Below are 23476 nucleotides of genomic sequence, written 5' to 3'. Positions count from 1 at the left end.
TAAGAGTCCATGTCTCCACACCATACAAAAGAACAGAACATACATGACATAAAATACAGAACCCTATATCAGTTTGCTATATGTATATGTTAAATATGTCAATGCTTGGTTTGTATTGAGGTAGTGCAATATTCTGTCTATTGGCATATTTTACCAATAGGATGTATTTGTATGTCTAAGTTGCCTGAAAGGTACACACATATTAACAGCATGTAAAAGTTCAGGACAGCTAAATTGACCTCGAATTAATTTGAATATAAACATGCATCATACACATACATTAATCTTCGAGATTCTAAAGTAGACATCTTCAACGTCAATTGTTTATCCTTGTTTGGCTTATTGTGGTTTCTATGGAAGAGCGGTTTAATTTTGCAATACTACTTTCTGTGAGCAAAAAAGAGACCTAGTATAAATAGTAATTCGTGAATAATGTAGTGGAATAACTACACTGCGCGCCAAAATTAACGCATAATTTTAAAATTATAATTTTAGGGCAGTCAATGAGGGTATCTGGCTCCGAATTCCATCCTACTATATCGATTTACGTGATATTTTCACAGTAAGTAGGGAATAGCCCAAGAAACAAAGTCTACCCTATGCCGATGTGTGCTTTTGTTTTGGGGGCGGTTTCCACCCCTTCTGAGGGGTGGAAAATGTTTTGCTTAAATAACTACAGAAGTTGCTAATACTAAGCAAAAACTGTTCTATATTTTTGTTCACCTATTCAAATGGTTTTTTGCGAATAACTTAAAAACTATGCATCTAACTAAAAAACCCATATAAAACATTTTTGTAGCTTATAAAATAACACAGAGATTCTTTCCTTTATGAATCTTCTAGTTATAACACAAAAAGAGATATGGTAAGTGAAAAAAAACTTGTTTTCTTGGTGCATGCTCAAATCAGTGTATTTAACTTGAAATAATAGAGAAACGGTCGATTTTAGGTGTATAATGCTACCAATAACTTTTGTTGAGTGCTTGAAAATACCTTTAAAATAGGCAATATTAAATGTCGATTACATTCAAACTATGCGAGATAAACTGTAAAAAATTTGATGACTAACGTATTTTAAGAAAAAAATGAGAAGTATATTTAACCCCTCATCCACAAGAATTTAAGTGCATCGTTTTCCTTCTACAATACATTTTACTATAGTGTTCTTTTTATGTTCAAAAACTTGGGCGGGTTTAAAATGAATGGTTTTTGAAAAAAATAAGATCAAATTATTGAGCGCATTTTTAAATTTTCTTAAAAATCTTCCTATTTCTGCATGTAACTCGAAAATGATAAGAGATGCAAAAAAAAGATGCCATACAAAAATGTAGGTTTCTTCTAGATAAACATTTTGATTTTATTTTTTATAACAGTATCTCTTATCATTTTCAAGTTACATGGGGAAAAAGGAAGATTTTTAAGAAAATTTAAATATGCGCTCTATAATTTGATCTTATTTTTTTCAAAAACCATTCATTTTAAACCCGCTCAACTTTTTGAACATAAAAATAACACTGTAGTAAAATGTATTGTAGAAAAAAAATTATGCATTTAAATTCTTGTGGATGAGGGGTTAAATATACTTCTCAATTTTTTTCTTAAAATTCGTTAGTCATCAATTTTTTGCAGCGTATCTCGCTTAGTTTGAATGTAATCGACATTTAATATTGTTTATTTGAAAGGACTTTTCAACCACAATAAAAGGTATTGGTAGCATTATAAACCTAAAATCGACCGTTTCTCTGTTATTTAAAGTTGAATACACTGATTTGAACATGCACCAAAAAAACACAAACTCTTTTTACCTACCACATCTCTTTTTGTGTTATAACTAGAAGATTGCAGAAGGAACGAATCTCTTTGTTTTTTTATGAGCTACAAAAATGTTTTATATAATTTTTTTAGTTAGATGCATTGTTTTTAAGGTATTCGCAAAAAACCGTTTGAAAAGGTGTTATATTTCAATGAAAATGGCCAATTTTCAACCACGAATAACCCACAAAGTATTAAGTTTTCGAAAAAAAAAATTATAGAACAGTTTTTGCTTAGAATTAGGTTCTCTAGCAACTTCCGTAGTTGTTTAAGCAAAAAATTTTCCACCTCGAGAAGGGGTGGGAACCGCTCCCAAGACAAAAACACACATCGGCATAGGGTAGACTTTGAATAAGGAGATATTTTCAGGCTATTCCTAAAATTTCATTAAAGTCCATGCAGTAGGATATAATTCGGAGGTAATAACCTGTTCTTGCTCTCATTGACTGCCCTATTTCAGTTGTAATGAAAAAAAAATGTTTGTTCTTTTCTGTTTATGGTTGCTTTTAGAACAACTGAAATAAAAAACTTCTTTTTTCACAAAAAATGTATTGAAATAAACAATATAATATCATAAATCTAAACATCTAAACAAACATCTGATCTAAACAAACTAACATTATAATAAATGACGGAATTGAAATTTTTACAGTTCAATAAAGTACTAGTACCGAGTATTGCCTTTTCTGGCATTTATTACTGCTGGACAACGATCTCTCATACTGAGAATTAACGTTCATATTTCTTCTTGATCAATTCGATCCCAAATTCCAACTAACCGCAAAAATAAGTTCATCTAATGTGTTTGGTGCATTAGGTAGTTGTCGTAGTCGTCTGCCTATGATGTCCCAAACATGTTCTATTGGGTTGAGGTTAGGACTTATCGCAGGCCAATCCATGGCAGGAATTCCAACCTCCTGACAATATGGCTGCACAATTCTTGCCGTGTGTGGCCTGGCATTCATGCCTATTCTGTAACTCATTTCGATATAAGAAGTCAGGAAAATCGAATAGAAGTGGCCAAGTCGAACAGAAATAGTGAAAATCGGTATTCCATAACTCCCGCGGAATCTCTACAATCGGAATAGTGAATCGAAATGACTTCGACACCATTTACCCTGTCGAAGTTAGATTTCGATAATCGGAATTGTATTTGACGTGTATTAAATAGGTGTGTTGTTATGCCTTCTGGTCCCAATTAATTAAAACTCAGGTTTTCCGATAACATTATATTTAATTCGAATGTCGATGATTCACTACATAAGCTGTTTACAATATTAACTTGACCTATCCTATACGTGAATACCTTCCAACTACATCAATACTTATAATAATCTTTCTCGACCGAGTTAATGTTTATATACACATTTAAATAATAACAAAACATGACAATTCAATGTTACTTGCGGTTATTGAATCCAAGAACAGATACTACATGGATTAATGACTTTGAATGAGTTTTAAACATCTTTTGTACAGGGTGCTATTATAATACCACACCTCCCCGTTTTGTTAAAATTACATATTTTTAAAATGTGATGCTCCTCTTTCCCTTTTACAAAAATGTTTATGGTTCCCTAATACTATTTTCAAAAATTAAATTTTCTAACTATGCTAACTAACTGTAACATGGTACATTTCAGATCAATCAATTTTTCCCTAAACATGTATATTCTTTTTCCTATTTTACACAAAAGTTCATATTTTCCCTATACTAAACTGGTATTTTATAACCTATTACTAGTTCACGTACTTTCACGTCGTGTCTTTTCGTCCTTTTTTTTTTCCGTTCACTAATTCACTTCATCAAAACAGTGTCCACAGTGAATGAAATTGATCCTTACTTTTAAATAGTCTTTTAGTGCCTATAATCCGTAATTAATCTAATTGTAATAAAATCTCGAATTTAATACTTCCTAAGCTAAGCTAAATATTACCTAAACCTCTATTAAATGGTATATAAAAAAAGAATTTAACGTTACTTTACTATTTCATCTTATTATTTCAGTCTTATTTTGATTTATTTATATACGCCATACTAACTTTAAAATATTGTACCTATAATAAAAATGTAATCTCTCTAAAAACTTCTAATATGTCTCTAAAAACTTCTAGTAACTCTCTTGTACCTATAATAAATATTTAATCTCTGTTGCTGAATGTCTAAAAATTTCACTTTTTGTGTCCCTTTGCTTACTATCTACTAACACTATTGTAAGATATTGTCTATCCTTAATTCAAACACTTCCATTTTCCGCGAAAATTTAACCTGAATTCATTATATACATTTAAAAAAAACAAGTTATTTATAATTTACGTTACTTTAGAGAAAAAAAATTTACAGCTTTAATTCTTAGACATAATTCAATGATTAGCTACTTATTTGATATTATTCTTAATTTTGCTTCTTTTCTTGCAATTTTTATGTGTCTTCTTTCATTTTTCCCACATATTTTAATAAAAAAATTATCTTTCTTTCTCTTCTTCTTCTTGTCTGGTACTACAACTATATTTCTTCATTTTCTCCACATAATAACACTTCTACAGTGTACATAATTCATCTTCATATACATATTTCATATAACAATCATACATCATTTATCTCATATATCATTTCATATAACATCATAATCATCACTTCATATACTAGCTCCGATACCTTCGTTTTACCTTAATAAAAGAGGTTTCACTCGGATGTCTTAGTTCTCCGCCAATATTAACCCGAATTTTCGCCCTGATCTGTACGCACCATTTAGGTGGTATAGTTAACTCAAAACACGAAATAGGTATTTTATGCGGTTCAAATTCTTCTAAAAATATCACAACCTCAATCCCTTGCTTTGAGGCCGTTGTTTATTCACGAATAATCATGAATAAAATAGGTACCCTTCAAAACACAGAGTGGGTCTCTAATAAGCTTTCAAGCTTCTATAAATCACTTAGTACCTTCCTAATTTGACAAGAGCAGTGGGTTTCTTATTGTCTCTAGTTGCCTCATAATATTTAGCTTATAATATTGTTAGTTATTCTTCTTATCTATATAGTTCTTCTTCAAATTCCTTATCTCGACTCATCAGATCGGTTCGTTAAAAATATATCTCTTGCTTATAGCAATGTTTGTTGTATGTCATCCCTAATCATTATTCATTAAAAAAAAATCATTTATATATCATTAGTCACACAAAAATTATTAATTCAAGTTCATATCATAAAAAAATTTAACACAAAATCGATAAAAATGTATCTATAGAATCAATAAATATCAATAATAAAAACAACTGGCTTATAAAAATTCAATAATAGTATACATATTCGTCAATAAAAAAAATAGCATATGCAAAAGTTAGATAAAAATATTCAAAATAAGTTTATACCTATCTCAAACTTCGATAGAAATTTTTGGAAAAAATTCGATATTCCATAAAATATTCAAAAATAACCGTACTAAAAATAGAAATCGGATAGAGATTTTTCGAATAAATTCAATAAAGATTCAAAATTCAATAAAAATTCAAGAATAGCATATATAATAAACTAAAAATATTCAATTCAAAAATCACTTCATGTTTCAAAATTCATAGATATTCTTAAAAAAAATCGATATTTCATAAATTATTCAAAAATCAGCAAAGATAAATATTCAATGTTCAATAATAATATAAAACGAGGGAAGCATTTTTAATAAAGATAAACATTCTTACTTACATTTTATTTCCACTTTGTCTTTACACTGTCGCTCACTGGGTTTCCTGTCCATCTTCGCCGTCTCCGTTTCCAAGCTGGTGCCGCCATCTCTGCTCCTTTCAGAAGACCTCCTCTAGTCTGCAGGAATCGCCATGTATTAAATAGGTGTGTTGTTATGCCTTCTGGTCCCAATTAATTAAAACTCAGGTTTTCCGATAACATTATATTTAATTCGAATGTCGATGATTCACTACATAAGCTGTTTACAATATTAACTTGACCTATCCTATACGTGAATACCTTCCAACTACATCAATACTTATAATAATCTTTCTCGACCGAGTTAATGTTTATATACACATTTAAATAATAACAAAACATGACAATTCAATGTTACTTGCGGTTATTGAATCCAAGAACAGATACTACATGGATTAATGACTTTGAATGAGTTTTAAACATCTTTTGTACAGGGTGATATTATAATACCACAATAATATCTAAGCGCATTGTGTTTTGTTTTGACGTTTATATTTTATATCTACTAAAAATAATTTATTACTACTTATTTATCATTATTTATAGTATTTTTACCTTTTGTATCTGCTTAATTTTTAGTCTGTGGTGGTATTTACTTAGGGAATTGTATATTTAATTTAGACATGTACGAGTAGGTATGCATCAAACCTAACCTTAAAATTGATTTGGAATCCGAAATTCAGATTCTGAATGCTGAATGTTGTTTGCCAGTTACAGTGTTGCCAAACATTTTTTGTCTATTTCTTGTACAATTTCAATCAATGGCATAATGTACAAGAATATATTGTACAAGAACGTTTAAAATATAAAGATAGACTTATAGCGTTGATTGATAAATATATTATACCAGTTTACTTGTATTTGTATTTATTAACGCTTATAGAAAAGAAAATAATTATAGAAAAGACGCCGTTTTTGGGAAAAGTTGTTTATCAGTTATTTTAGCTGGAATCAAATCTTAAGATTGTATGTATGTATTAGTATTATCTTACATTTATCATCTTTTGAGGTTTTTGTGTCCAATATTTACACTAACATTTCATTGTTTACTTTTCAAAACTTTTCTTTTTTATTATTTCAAAACCATTTTTAAAAAAGCAACTGTATGTAATGTAATAATATGAAAAATTGAAGATATGGCAACGGTGTCGTATTTCAAATTTAGAACCAGTAACAAACGGGTCACAGAACACTAATTTCGCTTGACAATGCGGGGTTGCCACCCCCGCTTGACCGCGTGAAATATAAATTGCCGATTTTGATTTAACTGGGTTACGATGTGAGTTACAGAATACCAATCCAAACACGAAAATGACGCGATAGATATCAAACATTCCGATTTCGGGTAATTACGATTCGACTTGGTCATTTCTATTCCATTTGTTAAAAGTTACAGAATAGGGCTGATTATCTTGCATAAGCATGAAATTATCCCCAATAAATGGTGCAAATGGCACGACATGCTCTTCTAAAATGTCTGTAGTATACCTGCCCGCGAGCTATTCTAATTCCGTACGAGCCTCCAAATTAATCCCACCCCACACCATTACCGAGCCACCGCCATACTGTACAGCCCCTACGGTTTACACTCTGTTTCTCCTGTCATAAAAAAAGACAGAACCTGGATTCATCGGTGAACAATATTCTTCCCCAATCGTCATTATTCCAAACAACATGTTCACGAACAAAATGCAATCTTTGCCTTCTATGGTATCTGGTCAATAATGGGCCAGTGGGTGCCCTTCCAGGGCGTAGGTCGTTTTCGGCAAGTCTTCTTCTAATCGTATTTTGGCTGATTCTAAAGTTGTAACGATCCAAAAATTCATTTTGTAGAGAAGTACTGGTATCAAAGCTTTGTCGCAGTGTACGAAGTGTCAAAAGCCCTTCTACGGAAGAGTTGTAACTCTTCTACGGCCTTGACTGGTTCTTCTCGAGTTACTTTCAGTAACAGAAAAACGGGTTAACACTCTTGAAATGGTTGACTGAGTGACGTTAAAACGTTTAGCGAGTTTTACTTGACTGTATCCTTCTTGGCGAAGAGTAACGATTGTAATACAATCACTTTCTGACAAATTTCGATTTTCTTGCTGCTGGTGGTTCATTTCAAAGGAAAAAACACTCAATAAACTTAAAAAACCCCTTTAAACGTTCAGCACAACCCCTTTAAATTAAGCACAACTAGCATGTTTTTAATTAAAAAAAATAATTATAAAAACATCAGCGTTTTTACCGTTCTTTCGATAACATTTACAATATACCGGAGGTAACAATAATATATTCCATATATAATATAATAGATCACAAAAATCGAAACATTAAAATTATTTGATTTGCCAGTGTTTTTAAAATTATGCGTTAATTTCGGCGCACAGTATATATCAGCATCCTAAAGTATATCCAGTAATACTCAACTAAATACATGATAGAACACAATTAACACTTGTACCAAATTATAAATATACATTTACATAATGTAGATCCTTACCCCAGCAAAGGAAATATTTTAAAAAATCTTTCAATGGAAACTAAATCTTCAGTGTTTACTGCCTCTGCAAATTTATGTGAAACTATAGCTCTAAGTTGACTTGCAGCATCTTGTAGAGTTCTTACTGATTTTAACATATTTGACACATTATCCATATCATTTGCAGTTCTTTTAAGCAATAATTGATCCATGGAGAGGAAGCGATGGACATGTGCAGCTCCTTTTTCATAATCAGAGTCTAGAATGGCAGCTTGCACTCCTTGTGAACAAATTTCCAAATCAATTAAATCACTTACTCTTGCTTGACACTCATTGACACGACTCTAAAATAATATTTCTCTTAATTATAATATTTTTAGCAATGATAAGACCTAATTAAAATCATGACTTCACCATTTATATTTACTTAAGACATAAGTATTCAAAAGTATATAACAATTCGTGTATAATTTTCTAATAAATGGATAAAATTACATTGAGTATATCTCCATAAAATAAAACTACACAAAATTCAACTGCATGTGAAGAGAATATTATAAAAATAAACTAGAAGTATATACTTCTTGTCTTTACGTCAAGTCTTTACTTCTAGTGCTACTCAAAAATTGATTGTTCTCTCTACTAAACTGATTTTGCTTTATATAAAAAATAATTTAATAAAAAAGTATATGTCTGGAGAATCAAAAACATACATTTCAGTCATATGAAGATGGTGTAGAAAGTATTAACTATCACATATACATATTTGTATATATCAAGGAGTACTACTGTGTAAAATTTAAGAGGTTATCAGTCAAGGATAAATAAAAAATGAAAAAAAAATATTTCAAACTTTCGTGCAGTATTCTTGCACTTCATCAGTTCTACTATTCAGTGAGGTGAGCGGAAAAGCGAAATTTAGATTATTACTAAATTTGTTACTATTGTAAAACTGTACTTTATTTTTACCCTTATTAGAAACATTGGACAAATATTGTTCAAAATACTTATTAATAGCTTATTTAGCTAATTTAGGGGGAAGATCGTAGTTTTTATTAGTTCCAACATTTAAATTCTTTATTGCATTCCAGGTTTTATTTGAATTTTTTTCACAACATATATTTTCTGAGTAGTTCATTTTGGCAATTCTGATTAAGTTTGCAAGTCTATTTCTTATATATATATATATATATATATATATATATATATATATATATATACAATAGCACTAAAGGCCTTAGAGGCCCATGGCTTGAAAAGTTTGTTTTTTTCTTTCTTCATTTTCACGTTTCTTTATGTGCTGAGCTCTTCTCTGGCTTGATATGTGATTTTCCTCCATTCCTTCCTGTCACTCATTTTTCTTTTTTGGCCCTCTAGCCCCATTCTTTCCAAATCTTTTTCGACGTCTTGCTTCCATCTATTTTTCGGCCTTCCTCTTCTCTTTCTTGAAGTTATAGTGTAGTTTAGTACCTTTTTTGGAGTCCTCGTGTTTGGCATCCTTTCAATGTGACCTCGCCATCTAAGTCTCTGAGCCTTTATCACTCCTATTATATTAGGTTGGTTGTATAATTGCTTTAACTCATCATTTGATCTTCTTATCCATAAACCGTCCCTTATTTTTCCTCCATATATCTTCCTTAGTATTTTCCTTTCCCAGATCTCCAGTAAATTTTGTTCATTTTTTGTCATTGTCCATGTCTCACTGCAGTATGTTACTATTGGCTGTATAGTTGTTTTGTATAGCTGTACTTTTGCCCTTCTTGATAGAAACTTGCTTTTCAACATTACATTAAGCGTATGTACACTTCTATTGCCTGCCATTATTCTAGCTTGTATTTCTTCTTTAATGATTGGTTTACGTGATATTATTGCCCCTAGGTATGTAAATCTTTCTACCATTTCGAATTCGTATGATGTTCCTTCTTCTACTTCTACTTTAAACTTTTGACCATTCCTAAACTGACCATCTGTCCACTCCATACATTTTGTTTTAGTTGAATTTATATATAGTCCCATTTTCTTCGCTGCTTTTACTATTCTCTGTACCATCTCCTGTAGCTCTTTTTTTCCTCTTGCCAGTAACACCACATCATCCGCAAACGCCAAAACTTGGTGTCTTCTTTGATATATGAGTCCTTCTCTATTGATTTTTGCTTCTCGCATTATTTTTTTCTAGGCATAAGTTGAAGAGTAAAGATGACAGAGGATCGCCCTGTCTTAATCCTTCGTTTACTATAAATTTTTCTGATGATTGATTGTTTATTTTGACTCTGTTTTCTGTATTCTTCAGAGTGAGATGTATCATGTTACGTAGCTTTCTGCTAACTCCCAATTCCTCAAGCGCCTCTTTTAATTTCTTCCTCTTTATTCTATCGTATGCTTGTTGGAAGTCGATGAATAGTGCTATCGTTGGTAGGTTGTGTTCATAGCTTTCTGCTTGTAATTCTCTGATTACGAATACTTGGTCCGTTGTGCTTCTCCCTCTTCTAAATCCGCACTGATATTCGCCTATTATATTTTCAGCTTCTTTTTCAAGTTTGTCTTTTATTGATTTTCCTAGGATTTTGTATACGGTATTTAATAAAGCTATTCCTCTGTAATTACTGCATTCTGTTTTGTTGCCTTTTTTATGTAATGGGCAGATAATTGCTTCCTTCCAGTCCTCTGGTATTCGTTCTTTTAACCATATATCTTTTATGATTTTGTGTATCCAATCATTCAGCAATTTTCCACCATATTTCATCATCTCTGCTGTTATGTTATCGCTTCCAGGGCATTTGTTGTTTTTAAGATTTCTAATTATTTCCTCGATTTGTTCTTTGCTCGGTGGATTATCTTCTATGTCTTCTAACTGTTCATTTTCTGTCTCTGCTTCTATGGATTCATTTTGGTTTGGCTTATTCTTGCCATTTAGTAATTCGTCAAAATACTCTTTCCATCTCTCTACTATTTCTGCTTCGCCGCTTATATTATCTCCAGCTTTGTTTTTAACGAATATGGGTTTTTGCTGGTATCCTCTTTTCTCGTTTCTGGCACCTTGATACAGGTTTTTTATTTCTTTATTTCTGTAGTTCTCTTCTATTTCTTTTAGCTTATTATCTAAGTGTTTTCTCTTCTTTTCTCTCAACAACCTCTTTACTTTTTGTCTTTGTTCTATATATCTATCATGCGTCTCTGTTGTTTCTTTCTTGATCATTTCCATCCTTAATGATTGTCTTAGTTCTATTTCTTTTTGGCACTCTATGTCGAACCACTCCTTCCTCTTTTTAATCTCTTGTTTATTACATTCTTTTGCTGCTTTGTTCATTACTTGCTTTATGATTTCCCAGTTGTTCTCCGTTTGTTCTTCTATTTGTATCTTTTTTAGTTCCCTTTCCATTGTTTCTCTGTATGTTTCTTGCTCTTTTTTTGTTGCAAACCGAATTGGTTTATTTATACATTTCTTTTCTTTTATTTTGTTTTTGTTTTCAGGTATCAGTTGCTTCATTTTGATACCCACCATGTAATGGTCGGAGTCGGCATCTGGTCCTCTGTATGTTCTAATCTTCTTTATACATTGCTGCTCTTCTTTTTCGATCAGCACGTGATCTATTTGGTTTTTGGTCTTTCTATCTGGCGATATCCATGTTTCCTTGTGTATTTCTTTTCTTTCGAAATATGTGCTCATTATGATCATATTTTTTTCTCTTGCAAAATCTATGAGGAACTGTCCGTTTTCATTAGTTTCATTGTGTTTACTATGTTTTCCTATTGTCGGTCTAAATACTTCTTCCTTCCCTATTTTGGCATTTGCGTCGCCTAAAATAATTTTCATGTCGTATCTGGGTATACTTTCGATTGTTCTATTTAGTTCACTGTAAAAAGATTCTTTGACATCATTATCTTTTTCTTCAGATGGTGCGTGAATATTTATGAGAGTGATTTTTTGGTATTTTCCCTTGATCCTGATACTACATATTCGATCTGATATTGGTTTGAATTCTACTATTGCTTCCTTTAGTTCTTTTCGTAGCATAAAACCTGTGCCTAGTGTTCTATTCTTTCCGCCGCTATTAAAAAACACTGTATCTTCTATTTCTAATATATCATTTCCCAGCTGTTTCGTCTCCTGCAAGGCTACTATGTCAAATTGGAACTTTTCGATTTCTCTCGCTAGATGTATAAGTTTACCTTCTCTATATGTGCCTCTTACATTCCATGTTCCTAAAAGTAAGTGTTCTTTTCGACATGTTCTCTTGTGTTTTTGTCCGGTTTTCATTTTTTTTCTCTTTTGTCCTTTTTTTGAATTATCGTTATCCTTTTTCTGTACTTGTGTCGTCATCGTTATTCCCATGGTACAATTGTCTGCTAGTTTTTTGATGTTGTTTTGATCATTTTTCCTTCTTTGTCGTTCCACTTCCATTCGTTGTTGTTTACCCATATTTTTTTTACTCCAATCTTGACTTCATTTCCTTTGCTTCTTTCTTCCTGAGCAATGTTTCTAATTGTTTTCTGTATTTCTCGTTCTCTTATGGTTGCATCTTCGTTAATATATACCTTCAGCCCTCTTATTTCTTTTAACTTATACTTTTTTTCCATTATTTTTCTTTTTTCTTCCTGGTTTTCTAATTCAATGAGGCATGTTTTTTCTCCTAGCTTGTGAGCATTCCTTATTTTAACCTCTACTCCTAAGTGTTGTTTGATGAAATTGTTAGTTGTTTCTTTTAACCCTGCTTGTTCATATGTGTCTATCCTTAGACCGTTCTCTATTTCTTAGTAGTTTATTTCTTAGTAGTTTATAATTATCTCTGTCTTCCTGATCCCTACTTTTTTTACATTTTTGCAACGCCCTTTGATCTCTGTTTCTGCAAAAATTTAATATCATCCGTTAACCAAGGTGCTTTATTTTTTGTTACTCGACATCTTTTATAAGGGGCATGAACATCAGAAAGTTCAATTAATAGTGTGTTAAAGTATTCAATCTTTTTGTCAATATTCGATATTCTAAAAATGTTATTAAAGTTTTGTTATTCATGTAAAAGTTCGATTAAATCATTATAAAATTGTTGATAATTAAGATTTTTGAAGCAGAGATATTCTATGAATTTAGGTGTAGTACGTTCTGTAACGGTAAAATATTGCAAAACCTCTAAATGTTAAAGAACCGCTTGGATTGACATGAAATTTGGCATACACATAGCTAACAAGTCAAAGAAAAAAAGTGATATTGTGCCGATATGTGCTTTTGCCCTGGGGATGGTTTTCACCCCCTTTTGGGGGTGAAAAAATATTCGTCCAAAGTAAGTCCGGAAATGGATAACCTGACTTAATTTTAAGTAACTTTTGTTCTATAGAGTTTTTTCACTAAGTCAATACTTTTCGAGTTATTTGCAAGTGAATATGTTCATTTTTTCAACAAAATAACCACGCTTTTAAACGGTTTTTCGCAAATAACTCAAATAGTAAGTATTTTGTCGAAAAAACATTCTTAGCAAAAATATAGCCTGTAAAAATAAAAAACAATGGTATATATATCACGTCTCTATACCTAGTAGAAGCAGAGTTATAGCTAATGAAAAATAGGTTCATATTCGTCAAATTCCAAATGGAATACTGTTAACGTATAATAACCAAAAATGAAGCACATTTCGGGGAAAACTGATTACAACTTATTTAAAGTGTTTAAAAAAGCTTCATTATTGTTTTATAAAAAAAATTTCTAGTATCAAAAGTAAACAAGTTACGCTCAAAATAAAGTTAGTCCCTCTTTTTGGTAAAAAAATAGGGAAAATCACCCCCTAATTAGTATCTCAAATGAACTTAATCGTTACGACTTCACAAGTTTCTTAACTCGTGTATGTATTGTTTATATGATCTGTAAGTTTCATCGGTTCAAAGTCCTTATTTTTGAAAGGGCTGTAGTTAAAAGATGTTGAACGAGTCACTGATCACGAATGTATGCAAATTTAGAAACACCAAATCTTAATCAATTTTTGTCTAACAGAAAAACAAAAAAATACTTGATATTCAGAAAAGCAATGCTGACTTTTTTGTTTTTCGAGATTTCTGGTATCTCTAACAATTTTTAAGTTATTTTGAAGAAAAGCATATTTTTCAAAATTAAAATTTTTAAAAATTTTACTTTAAAACCAAATTTTTTCAAAAATAAGCACTTTGAATCGATGAAACTTACAGATCATATAAACACAACATAAGTAAAATAGTTTGTGGAGCGGTAACGATTAATTTCATTTAAGTTGCTAATTAGGGGGGTGGTCTTCCCGATTTTTTTTGCCAAAACAACAGGGACCAACATTATTTTGAGCGTAACTTGCTTACATTTAATGATAGAAACTTTTTTGAAAAACAGAAATAAAGCTTTTTTTAAACACTTCAAAAAATGGTTTAATGGGTTTTCCCGAAAAAGTGCTTATTTTTTGGATATTTTACGTCGAAATATTCTATTTGAAATTTGGTAAATATGAATCTATTTTGCATTGGCTATAACTCTGGTTCTGCGAGGTCCAGAGACCTAACGCGTACACCATTTTTTTACTTTTTTACAGGCTATATTTTTGCTAAGAAAGTTTTTTTCGACAAAATACTTACTTTTTGAGTTATTTGCGAAAAACCGTCTAAAAATGTGGTTATTTTCTTGAAAAATGAACATATTCAGTCAGTTTACCCATTTCCGGACTTATTTTGGACATATAGCTTTCACGCCCAAGAGGGGGTGAAAGTCCCCCCAGGGCAAAAGCACACATCGGCGCAATATCACTTTTTGTCTTTGACATGTAAGCTATGCGTATGCCAAATTTCATGTCAATCCAACCGGTTCTTTAAAATTTAGAGCAAAAACCGTGAAATAATGTACTAGTGGTGGTTTATGTGATTTAAGATTAAGCGTTAGATACACAAGATTGTGATCAGAAATATTATCTGTAGGAAGAGTACCTTGGTTAACAGCAATGTGCGGACAATTTACAAAAACAGGATCAATAAGTGTGCTCGTTGTCCTTGTTATGCGGGTGGGTTCATTAAGAATTTGCAGTAGACCATAAGACTTAAAACAGTTTAGAATAGGGGAGTTTAAATTGAAACAATTTATGTTTAAATCTCCCAGAATAACGATTTGATCAAAAATAGGACAAATATATGAAAAAAATATTATCAAAATCAGATATAAAAGAGTTGGGATTTGAGTTAGGCGGTCTATAGAACGCACCAACCACAATTTGTTTCATATTAAGTGAAATTTTAAGAAATAAGTATGTACTCCAAAATTGGATTTATTTGAAAGCTCTAAAAAAATTATAACCATCAATTTTTACAGTGTCACTGTTAGAAGAAAGCCAAGTTTCTGTTATTAGCACTACATCATAATCTTGACTACGAATTAAATTTGAAAGCTCATTGAAGCTTGGGAGTAATGACCTAATATTAATATGTGCAAATTTCATAATATAATTTTACTAATCAACTCAAGAATAATAAAAATGAGAAATCATGATAAGCTAATGTTCTGTTCTGTTTTGTAGATCTTGCTGCACGGAGAAACGTTAAGTAGGTAAAACTTTATTGTTGCAAGGTGTAAGAAACTCGATAAACATAAACTACAATCAACACTTTGTTGCGCAATTCAGCCACACAAAATACACAATTCGGATGGGCTTAGCTCCAAAAGAATTAAGAAAAACTAAAGAGTACTTGGTTTTAAGTCTGTTTACGTCTTAAAAAAAACTGCAATACAACAAAGAAATATAAAGCAACAGATCGCACTGTCCCTTATAGCACAGTTAACAGTGTTCCAAAATAGTAATAATAAATAAACCCAAGATAAGTAATACAGACCAATATAAATATACTAAAAATAGGCAATTATGTTACGAATTATTTTTCAGTTCAAACAAATGAGTTTTATTAATGTAGTGATGCAAAAAATGCAAACATCTTCTACAGCAGATTTAAGGTTTTCTAGATTAACTGCAGGACGTTTCATTCCCATCTTGCTTCGAGGCATTTTCTAAAAACAATTTTTTTTTTAATTTTTAGAGCAGTATTTTGTCTAACAATGAGAGCATGTACCTTGAACCAGTCCGAGGTACATTTCTTTTATTGGACCAAGGTACATTAAAAGCAGATACCATTTTCCAAGTTCATATTGTGTTTTAGGTTATGTTTAAAAATTCGGTCAGTACTGCATTTAAAAGAAGAATATACAGAATATACAGAAGAAGAACAAACTTACCTACACTGTTAACCAATATTAACAGAAAATCCAATAACACTTAAAAATTTTAAATCAAAATTTTTACTTTCACACCGAATGAAAAAACATCAAGACCTACAGTGAAACAGAATGATATTGTTCCAACAACAACAGGATGTGGCGACATCTCTTTGAACCACTACGAAACTGAAATAATGCGAGATCACACAGATTTCTACAAATACGGAAAATGTCAATTGGTCCAAGGTACATTTGGTTCAAGGTACAACATTTTCCCCTACATATCATGTTTTGCTAACCCAAGAACGAAAAGCAAATGGACATATTTAACATTTTAACATAAGAAATCAAGTTACATATTGTAATAAAACGAGCGATTCGTATTTATATACGACTTTATTAATTATTTATTTGTACAAGTTTTCTTTTACAAACTCTAGATAAATTAAACTTATTTACAAAATCCGTTCCTATTTATAGCCCAACCGTTATTCTGGAACAATCCACGCTCATCTCTAGCTATCAGCTCGTCACGCCTACTTAAGGTACGTTCTCTAACACTCTTTATCCCTCCGCCACCGCCGCCTAGAACATTCGATAGCGTCATTCTGAGTTGTGTACCGTTATACGGGGGTCGGTCGAGTTCTCTTTAGTTACACTGCTCCCCTCTTAAGATCTGAGCGTCCCGATCAGCAACTCTAGATGGAGGCCCAGGATGGCGGAATCTACACGACTCTCCAGCTCTGCATACACCCTTCAAGAAGAAGTAACAGTCTACTGTCTCTGAATGGTACGAGATTTTTGGGTTAATGCAACACACAGTAATTCGTACGCCGGTTTCTCTGAAGATCACTTCAAGCATGCTTCCCACAATCTTCCAATCCAGATTTTCTACTGCATGGCCTATTTTTGGTAAAGCCAAATTTTTGATGTCATAATTACCCACGATTTTCTTCAAATTAGTTAGAACACGCCATATGTTCTCGTAGCTTATCGTGCCCGTATAAGACTTCCTGGTCACCATATACAGCAAAGATCGAGGAGAGGACCATCTTCCAATCGCAGTACTCTTCAAATTTTAGGCTGTTGATTTCTTAACTCGTCCAGGCGGCCAAAAATTGAATGCGGACGAGATTCCTTTAGTAATCAGACGTCTTCTGGAACACTAAACAGATATTGCTGAACTCCTGTTGTCACGCCGAATCTAGCACTCTTTCTCTCTGCGTAATTTGACATAAATTCCTTAAAACTTGGATGTGATCCATCGTTCATCTCCTGTTGGAGGACTCGGGCTTCTTCTCTTTCATTTGAGCCAGCATATGGTGCAAGACGATTTATGTGAATAACTTTTGGTTTACTGTTTTGTAACTTCTTAATTCTGTATATTACGTCATTTATTTTCTTCTTAACTTCATACGGACCTTCCCATTGTCTTTGCAGTTTAGGACACAAGCCTCGACGACGTTGTGGATTATAAATAGTGATGAGCGAGACTGGTCTTGGTCTTGCGGTCTTGGTCTTGGTCTTGCAGCAAGACCAAGACCAAGACCAAGACCGTCTTTTGGTTGCAAGACCAAAACCAAGACCAAGCTGGCAAGAACAAGACCAAGACCAAGACCGAACCTTGCAAGACCACGCAAGACCAAGACCAACCTGCAAGACTCTTGCACTTTTTTGAGAAAAATTGGTTTTTATCATTTAACTTTATTTTTTTAGTTCAATAATATATACTGACATTGTAAGAAACCTTAAATAATATCGAATTTTTAAAATACATAATATTTTGGTTATATTTTTTTAAGTCGTTTTGATTAAGTCAAACGGTTTGCATTTTCTCAACCTTCAAAGTGTCCAGAAGGCAAGTTTTCAAACGGCGACAGTTCAAGGACAATTGAAATTACTTGTACGACAAAAAAAATGTAATTATAGATAGGGTAATCCATTTAAAAAAAATGCAATTAAAAACGGTTTTTATGTACAAGTATTTTCGCTTTTTTGTCTAATAAAAGACACTTGACTTATGTTAATATAATAATATAATACATTATTTAATATAATAATATAATACACTTAAATACATTATTTCAATTCTTTTCGCATAATCGAGGAAAAATGTAGGTCGTTAAATTTAAAATGAATACAAAAAATATCATAATAGATTTTGAAAAGGGATTCACAATGCTGTGAAAGCATTGTGGCCTGAATAAAAAATAACTGGTTGTCGATTGTAATGTGTCAAGCTTGGTATCGCAAAGTCCAAAGCTTAGGTTCAGTTTCTGAATATAATGACAAAAATTTCGATACTGGGAAATTTTTAAAATTATTTTTTGGTTTAATTTTTTACAATCAACGAAAATTGGAAGTTGTGAAAATCCCGGATGACAAACGTGTAAAGAATTTTACTGATTTCATAGTTGAAGACTATTTGGAAGAATCTAGGTTTTCCCCAGAAAGGGCCAGTAGTACAAATAGTATGTGCCGCACTTGAAACGCATGCGCCTCTATCATTTCGGTGTGTTTTAAATTCTAGTTTTTACTACCCACATCCGAATATTTTCAACTTTTTAAATGTCACAATGGGTATTCAATCCAAAAATATGTGAAAATAAAAAGTGCGAATAACTCGTGTTACGAGAGCAATGTAGTTTAAATAAAATTAAAGAACTGCAAGATAACAAATTACAGAATTAAGCGTTTATAACTCCCCATTAGGTTTAGTTATTATGTTATAGTATTAGGTCTATAAATAGGTATGGTAAATATGTACGTATTTACTAAAAAGTATGTTTTAGTTAGTTTATAAAAAAAGTTAATTATATTAAATAATTATTAAATAGAGTAAAAAATATTTGATTTTTGTGTTCTCTTAAAAAAATTTAATTTATGTTCTTAAATTTGACCCTCGTAGGATAAATACTACAGTGTTCGAGTGAAAGGAGCAGATCATTATCTGTTAACAACTATAAACCGTTTATCCCTTTTCGTAAAATCCGTGAATTGAAGGTCCCCGACCATTTGTGGCACCTTTAAGAAGCTCTTTTTCTTTAACATTTTATTAAAATACAGGGGCAATAAACAATAATCCAGACTCAAGACGTGGTCTAAAGGCAGGCGGTAGGTATCGACAGCATGCAAAACACAACGTGACACAACCGAAGGTCGGCAATTGCAACAAGGGTTGTAAATGCAGGTTTTTCCTATTGATAAATATTACCATTATAAAAATATACTCTAATCTCTTTATATAGAGAGAAATAATTAGGTCATTAGGTGAATGTATAATGTTAAAATTGGTATCCGTTTGAAACTACATTCTACATTCTGTTAAAATTTTAAAGCAAAAAATATAGTTTCATTCTTCACATCTTTATTTATTTCAATGTACATTTTATTCGAAATTGTTTGGTTCAAATTATTACTACCAAAAAGCAAGACCAGCAAGACTCTTGCAGCAAGACCAAGACCAAGAACAAGACCGGCTAGTGCAAGACCAAGACCAAGACCAAGACTGCCTTTTAGCTGCAAGACCAAGACCAAGACCAAGCTTGCAAGAACAAGACCAAGACCAAGACTAGCCTGGTCTTGGTCTTGTTATTGTTTTGCTCATCACTAATTATAAAGCCAAACAAGATCACCTACTTCGAAGCTTTCATTCTTGCATCGAGAATCATATTGATCTTTCATTCTGTCACTGGCTATCTGGATGTGTTGTCGAGCAAGTTCATGAATGTTGTTCATTCGTAACTTCAGACGGTCGACGTATTCTTCGCCCGCAACATGTTCCTCGGAAGGTCTGCAGCCAAACTCTAGGTCGCAGGGCAAACGAACTTCACGACCCAACATCAGGCAGGTTGGTGTCTGACCTGTAGTTTCATTCACGGCCGAGCGGTAGGCCATCAGGAATAAATGAATGTGCTGGTCCCAATCTCGCTGATGTTCAGATGCAACTTTGGACAAGTGTTTACCCATCGTTCGGTTCATCCTCGCGACCATTCCATCTGATTGAGGATGCAGGGGTGTCGTTCTGGTCTTATTGACACCAATCAATTTGCAAACGTTTTGGAAAAGAGCTGACTCAAAGTTTCGCCCTTGGTCGGAGGGGACCTCCAAGGGAATACCAAATCGGCTTAAGAATTCTTTAACAAGTACCTCTGCAACGGTAGCAGCTTCTTGATTCGGTAATGCATAGGCCTCGGTCCATTTCGTAAAATTATCATAGGTGCTTTCTTTTTTACCAACTGGACCATTACCGGATGCACACAGTTCACATTTCCGGCACCATCTTCTTACATCATCTTTACAGTTCACCCAATAGAACTGTTCTCGAACCTTTTGCAGAGTCTTCGTAATACCAAAGTGTCCACCTGATGTACCGTCATGCAACTGACGCAATACTTCTGACACTTTACTTTTAAGTACAATCAACTGAAGCTTAGATTCTGTACCATCATCGTTCTCAAAGGTTCTGTACAGGAGATCATCTTTTAGTACCAGGCAATTCCATTGGCTACAGTAGGCCTTGACTTCCGGACTACATGCACCAATGTTTTGCCAACTAGGTCTCTCACCTTGACGCATCCAATCCAATACTCTTTTTATACATGGATCATCTTCTTGGGCGTCTTGTAACTGTTGGGGCTGCCATTGCTCATTAACTACGGTGGTTCGTCTCACGGGGAAAAGTCGTTCCTCTAATTTGGCACAGTGATTGCAATTTGCACTGCATGGTCGTCTCGAAGGGGCATCAGCATTTGAATGAACTCTTCCGGCCCTGTGTTCTATCTCGTAATCATATTCTTGTAATCGTTCTAGCCATCTTGCCATCTGACCCTCTGGATTACGTAATTGTATGAGCCATTTTAGAGCAGCGTGATCTGTTCGAAGAAGGAACTTTCTGCCATACAAGTATTTATGGAAATGTTCACAAGCCTTCACTACGCCCAGCAGTTCTCCTCTGGTAACGCAATAATTTCTTTCGGGTTTCGACAGGACTTTGCTGAAATAAGCTACGACGTTTTCCTGTCCATCTTGGATTTGTGAGAGAACAGCTCCTATGGCACTGTTGCTAGCATCGGTATCCAAAACAAATTTTCATTGTGTTCACCGTTGGTGAACTCAGGTTCATCCAGGTTCATCGTTGTGTTCGTCACTTTCTTTAATGGTTCTTACTCTACGGCTTCGTGAAGTTTGACTGGCCGTCTCGTGTTCCAATGCAATAGCAAGTGCTTCATCTAAAACTTTCGGTCTTGCTAGTTGTAAAGCTTTCTGTAGTTCACTATCTTCCAACCCATTGACGAAGGTATCTACCGCAATTTTTTCTAAAACGCTGTCTGGCACCTCCGGATAAGCCAACCGCACCACACGAGCAACATCTGCTTCAAATTCTTGCAGATTCTCACTTGCCCGTTGACTTCTACTTCGCAGTTGTGCTTTGTATACTTGTTGTAGATGGGCATCTCCATAGCGTTTTTCTAAACGAGTGAACAAGGTCTGGTAACATTTTTCTTGGCCCTTAGGAATTGACCTTAATTTATCTGCAGCATCACCTTGTAAAGCAGCGGTCAATGAAACAGCCTTTTCTTGTTCGGTCCAATGATTGGCGGTTGCAATAGCTTCAAATTGTCTAAGGTATATGGACCAAGAAGACTTTTCATCAAATGGTGGTAATTTAAATCTCATATGATGCGATGTTTCGTCTCTCGGTGTTTCATCTTTCACTACAGCATCTAAAGCTACTGCATCAACTGATGGTTGCATTTTTGTATCGGTTATAATGCTCTCTAATTGTTTGATCTTCTCTTCTAGCATTTATTTATTGTCGTCTACACTTTCGAATTTCCCATCAATTATTTTCGATAAGATTACTTCTTCCGCTGACTGAAAGTGGAACGTCTCTGGGTCATCTCCATTCTTCTTGAGGATCTCCTCGAGTCGTGCTTTCAGGACTTTCTTGGATGGACCCACTGGCATCTAACTCGCGGTCTTCTAATTGTTCATGGAGCTGTTTTACGGAAAGTTCTTCTAGCAACATATTTGGTCGGCACACACGTACTTTGCAAAATGTCCTTTAAAAGTCTTTCCGAATACCGAACAATTAACGCACTCCGATTATTCCCGACGAATAAAGTTCGGAAGTCTTTTTAAATTCACTTTTAATTTATTTACACTCCAATGATATAAACACTCCTTTCTCCAATGATATAAAAAACTTATACTGAAATGATGGCATCTCCTGAGGTAAAATGTGCCGGAAGTAAAATGAGCCTCCGTTCGGATTTCCGGGTGAGGACTATCTCAGGGAACACCATTGCAGGTTAGAAAAATCAGGATAGGGTCGTGGAATCTTGGTAGGCTTACAGGTAAGAGTCTGGAGTTAGTGGATGCGTTCAAACGAAGAAGAGTTCAAATTGTTTGTATTCAAGAAACTAGGTGGAAAGGACAAGGGGCGAAAGAACTAGATGAAGGATACAAATTGTGGTATGTAGGGAGTAGTAACACTAGAAATGGAGTTGGTATAACTGCCGATAGTGAAATGAAAGATAACGTAGTAGAAGTTGTAAGAACGAGTGATAGAATGATGTCAGTGAAATTTGTAATTGATAAAGAGGTATTGAATGTTGTGCGTGTGTATGCCCCCCAAACAGGTCTGGGTGAGAGTGAAAGAAGAGCTTTCTATGATCAATTAGGAGACGTACTGAGTGATATTCCAGCAGAGGAGAAAGTTATAATAGGAGGTGATTTCAATGCACATGTGGACCAAACCAAGACAGGATATGAAACAATACATGGGGGATTAGGCTTTGGAACTAGAAATGAAGCTGGAGATGACATGCTTGAATTAGCAACAGCATTGGATATGGCGATTGTTAACACATTCTTTAAAAAGAGAGAAACTCAACTTATTACCTACAAAAGTGGACAACATCAATCCCAAATAGACTAATTCATGATAAGGAAAGAAGACATACGTGAATGCAAGGACTGCAAGGTAATAGTTAGTGAGACAGTAAGCCAACAACATAAGCTGCTTGTTCTGGACATCGAAGTAAAAAGCGAAACTAAACAAAAATATCGGAGAGGACCACAAAAAATCAAGTGGTGGCTGCTGAAAGATAAGAAAGAAGGTCTATTCAGGAGAAGAATAGTAGAAAAAATATGTTGGAACATGACAGGAAGCCCTAATACAATTTGGAGAAAAATGGCCAGTAGTATTAGAGAGACTGCTATTGAAATACTTGGGAAAACGCCAGGAAAAAAGTTTGAGGATA

General features: G+C 33.4%; 1 protein-coding gene across 4 annotated transcripts in view; it reads right to left on the bottom strand.

Moving 5' to 3' along the window:
- Positions 1 to 23476, bottom strand: part of LOC126878895 (conserved oligomeric Golgi complex subunit 4) — a 234484-nt gene that overhangs the window by 180387 nt on the left and 30621 nt on the right. For all 4 annotated transcript variants that reach the window (XM_050641789.1, XM_050641792.1, XM_050641791.1 and 1 more), the window contains exon 3: positions 8021 to 8343. In XM_050641789.1, the coding sequence (XP_050497746.1) occupies positions 8021 to 8343 (323 nt within the window). The remainder of the gene's footprint in view (positions 1 to 8020; positions 8344 to 23476) is intronic.

Source organism: Diabrotica virgifera, chromosome 1 (assembly GCF_917563875.1).
Source record: "Diabrotica virgifera virgifera chromosome 1, PGI_DIABVI_V3a".
In the NCBI taxonomy this organism is placed as follows: domain Eukaryota; kingdom Metazoa; phylum Arthropoda; class Insecta; order Coleoptera; family Chrysomelidae; genus Diabrotica; species Diabrotica virgifera.
Note: the sequence above shows the minus strand (reverse complement) of the source record. Positions and strands in the feature narration are given on the sequence as shown.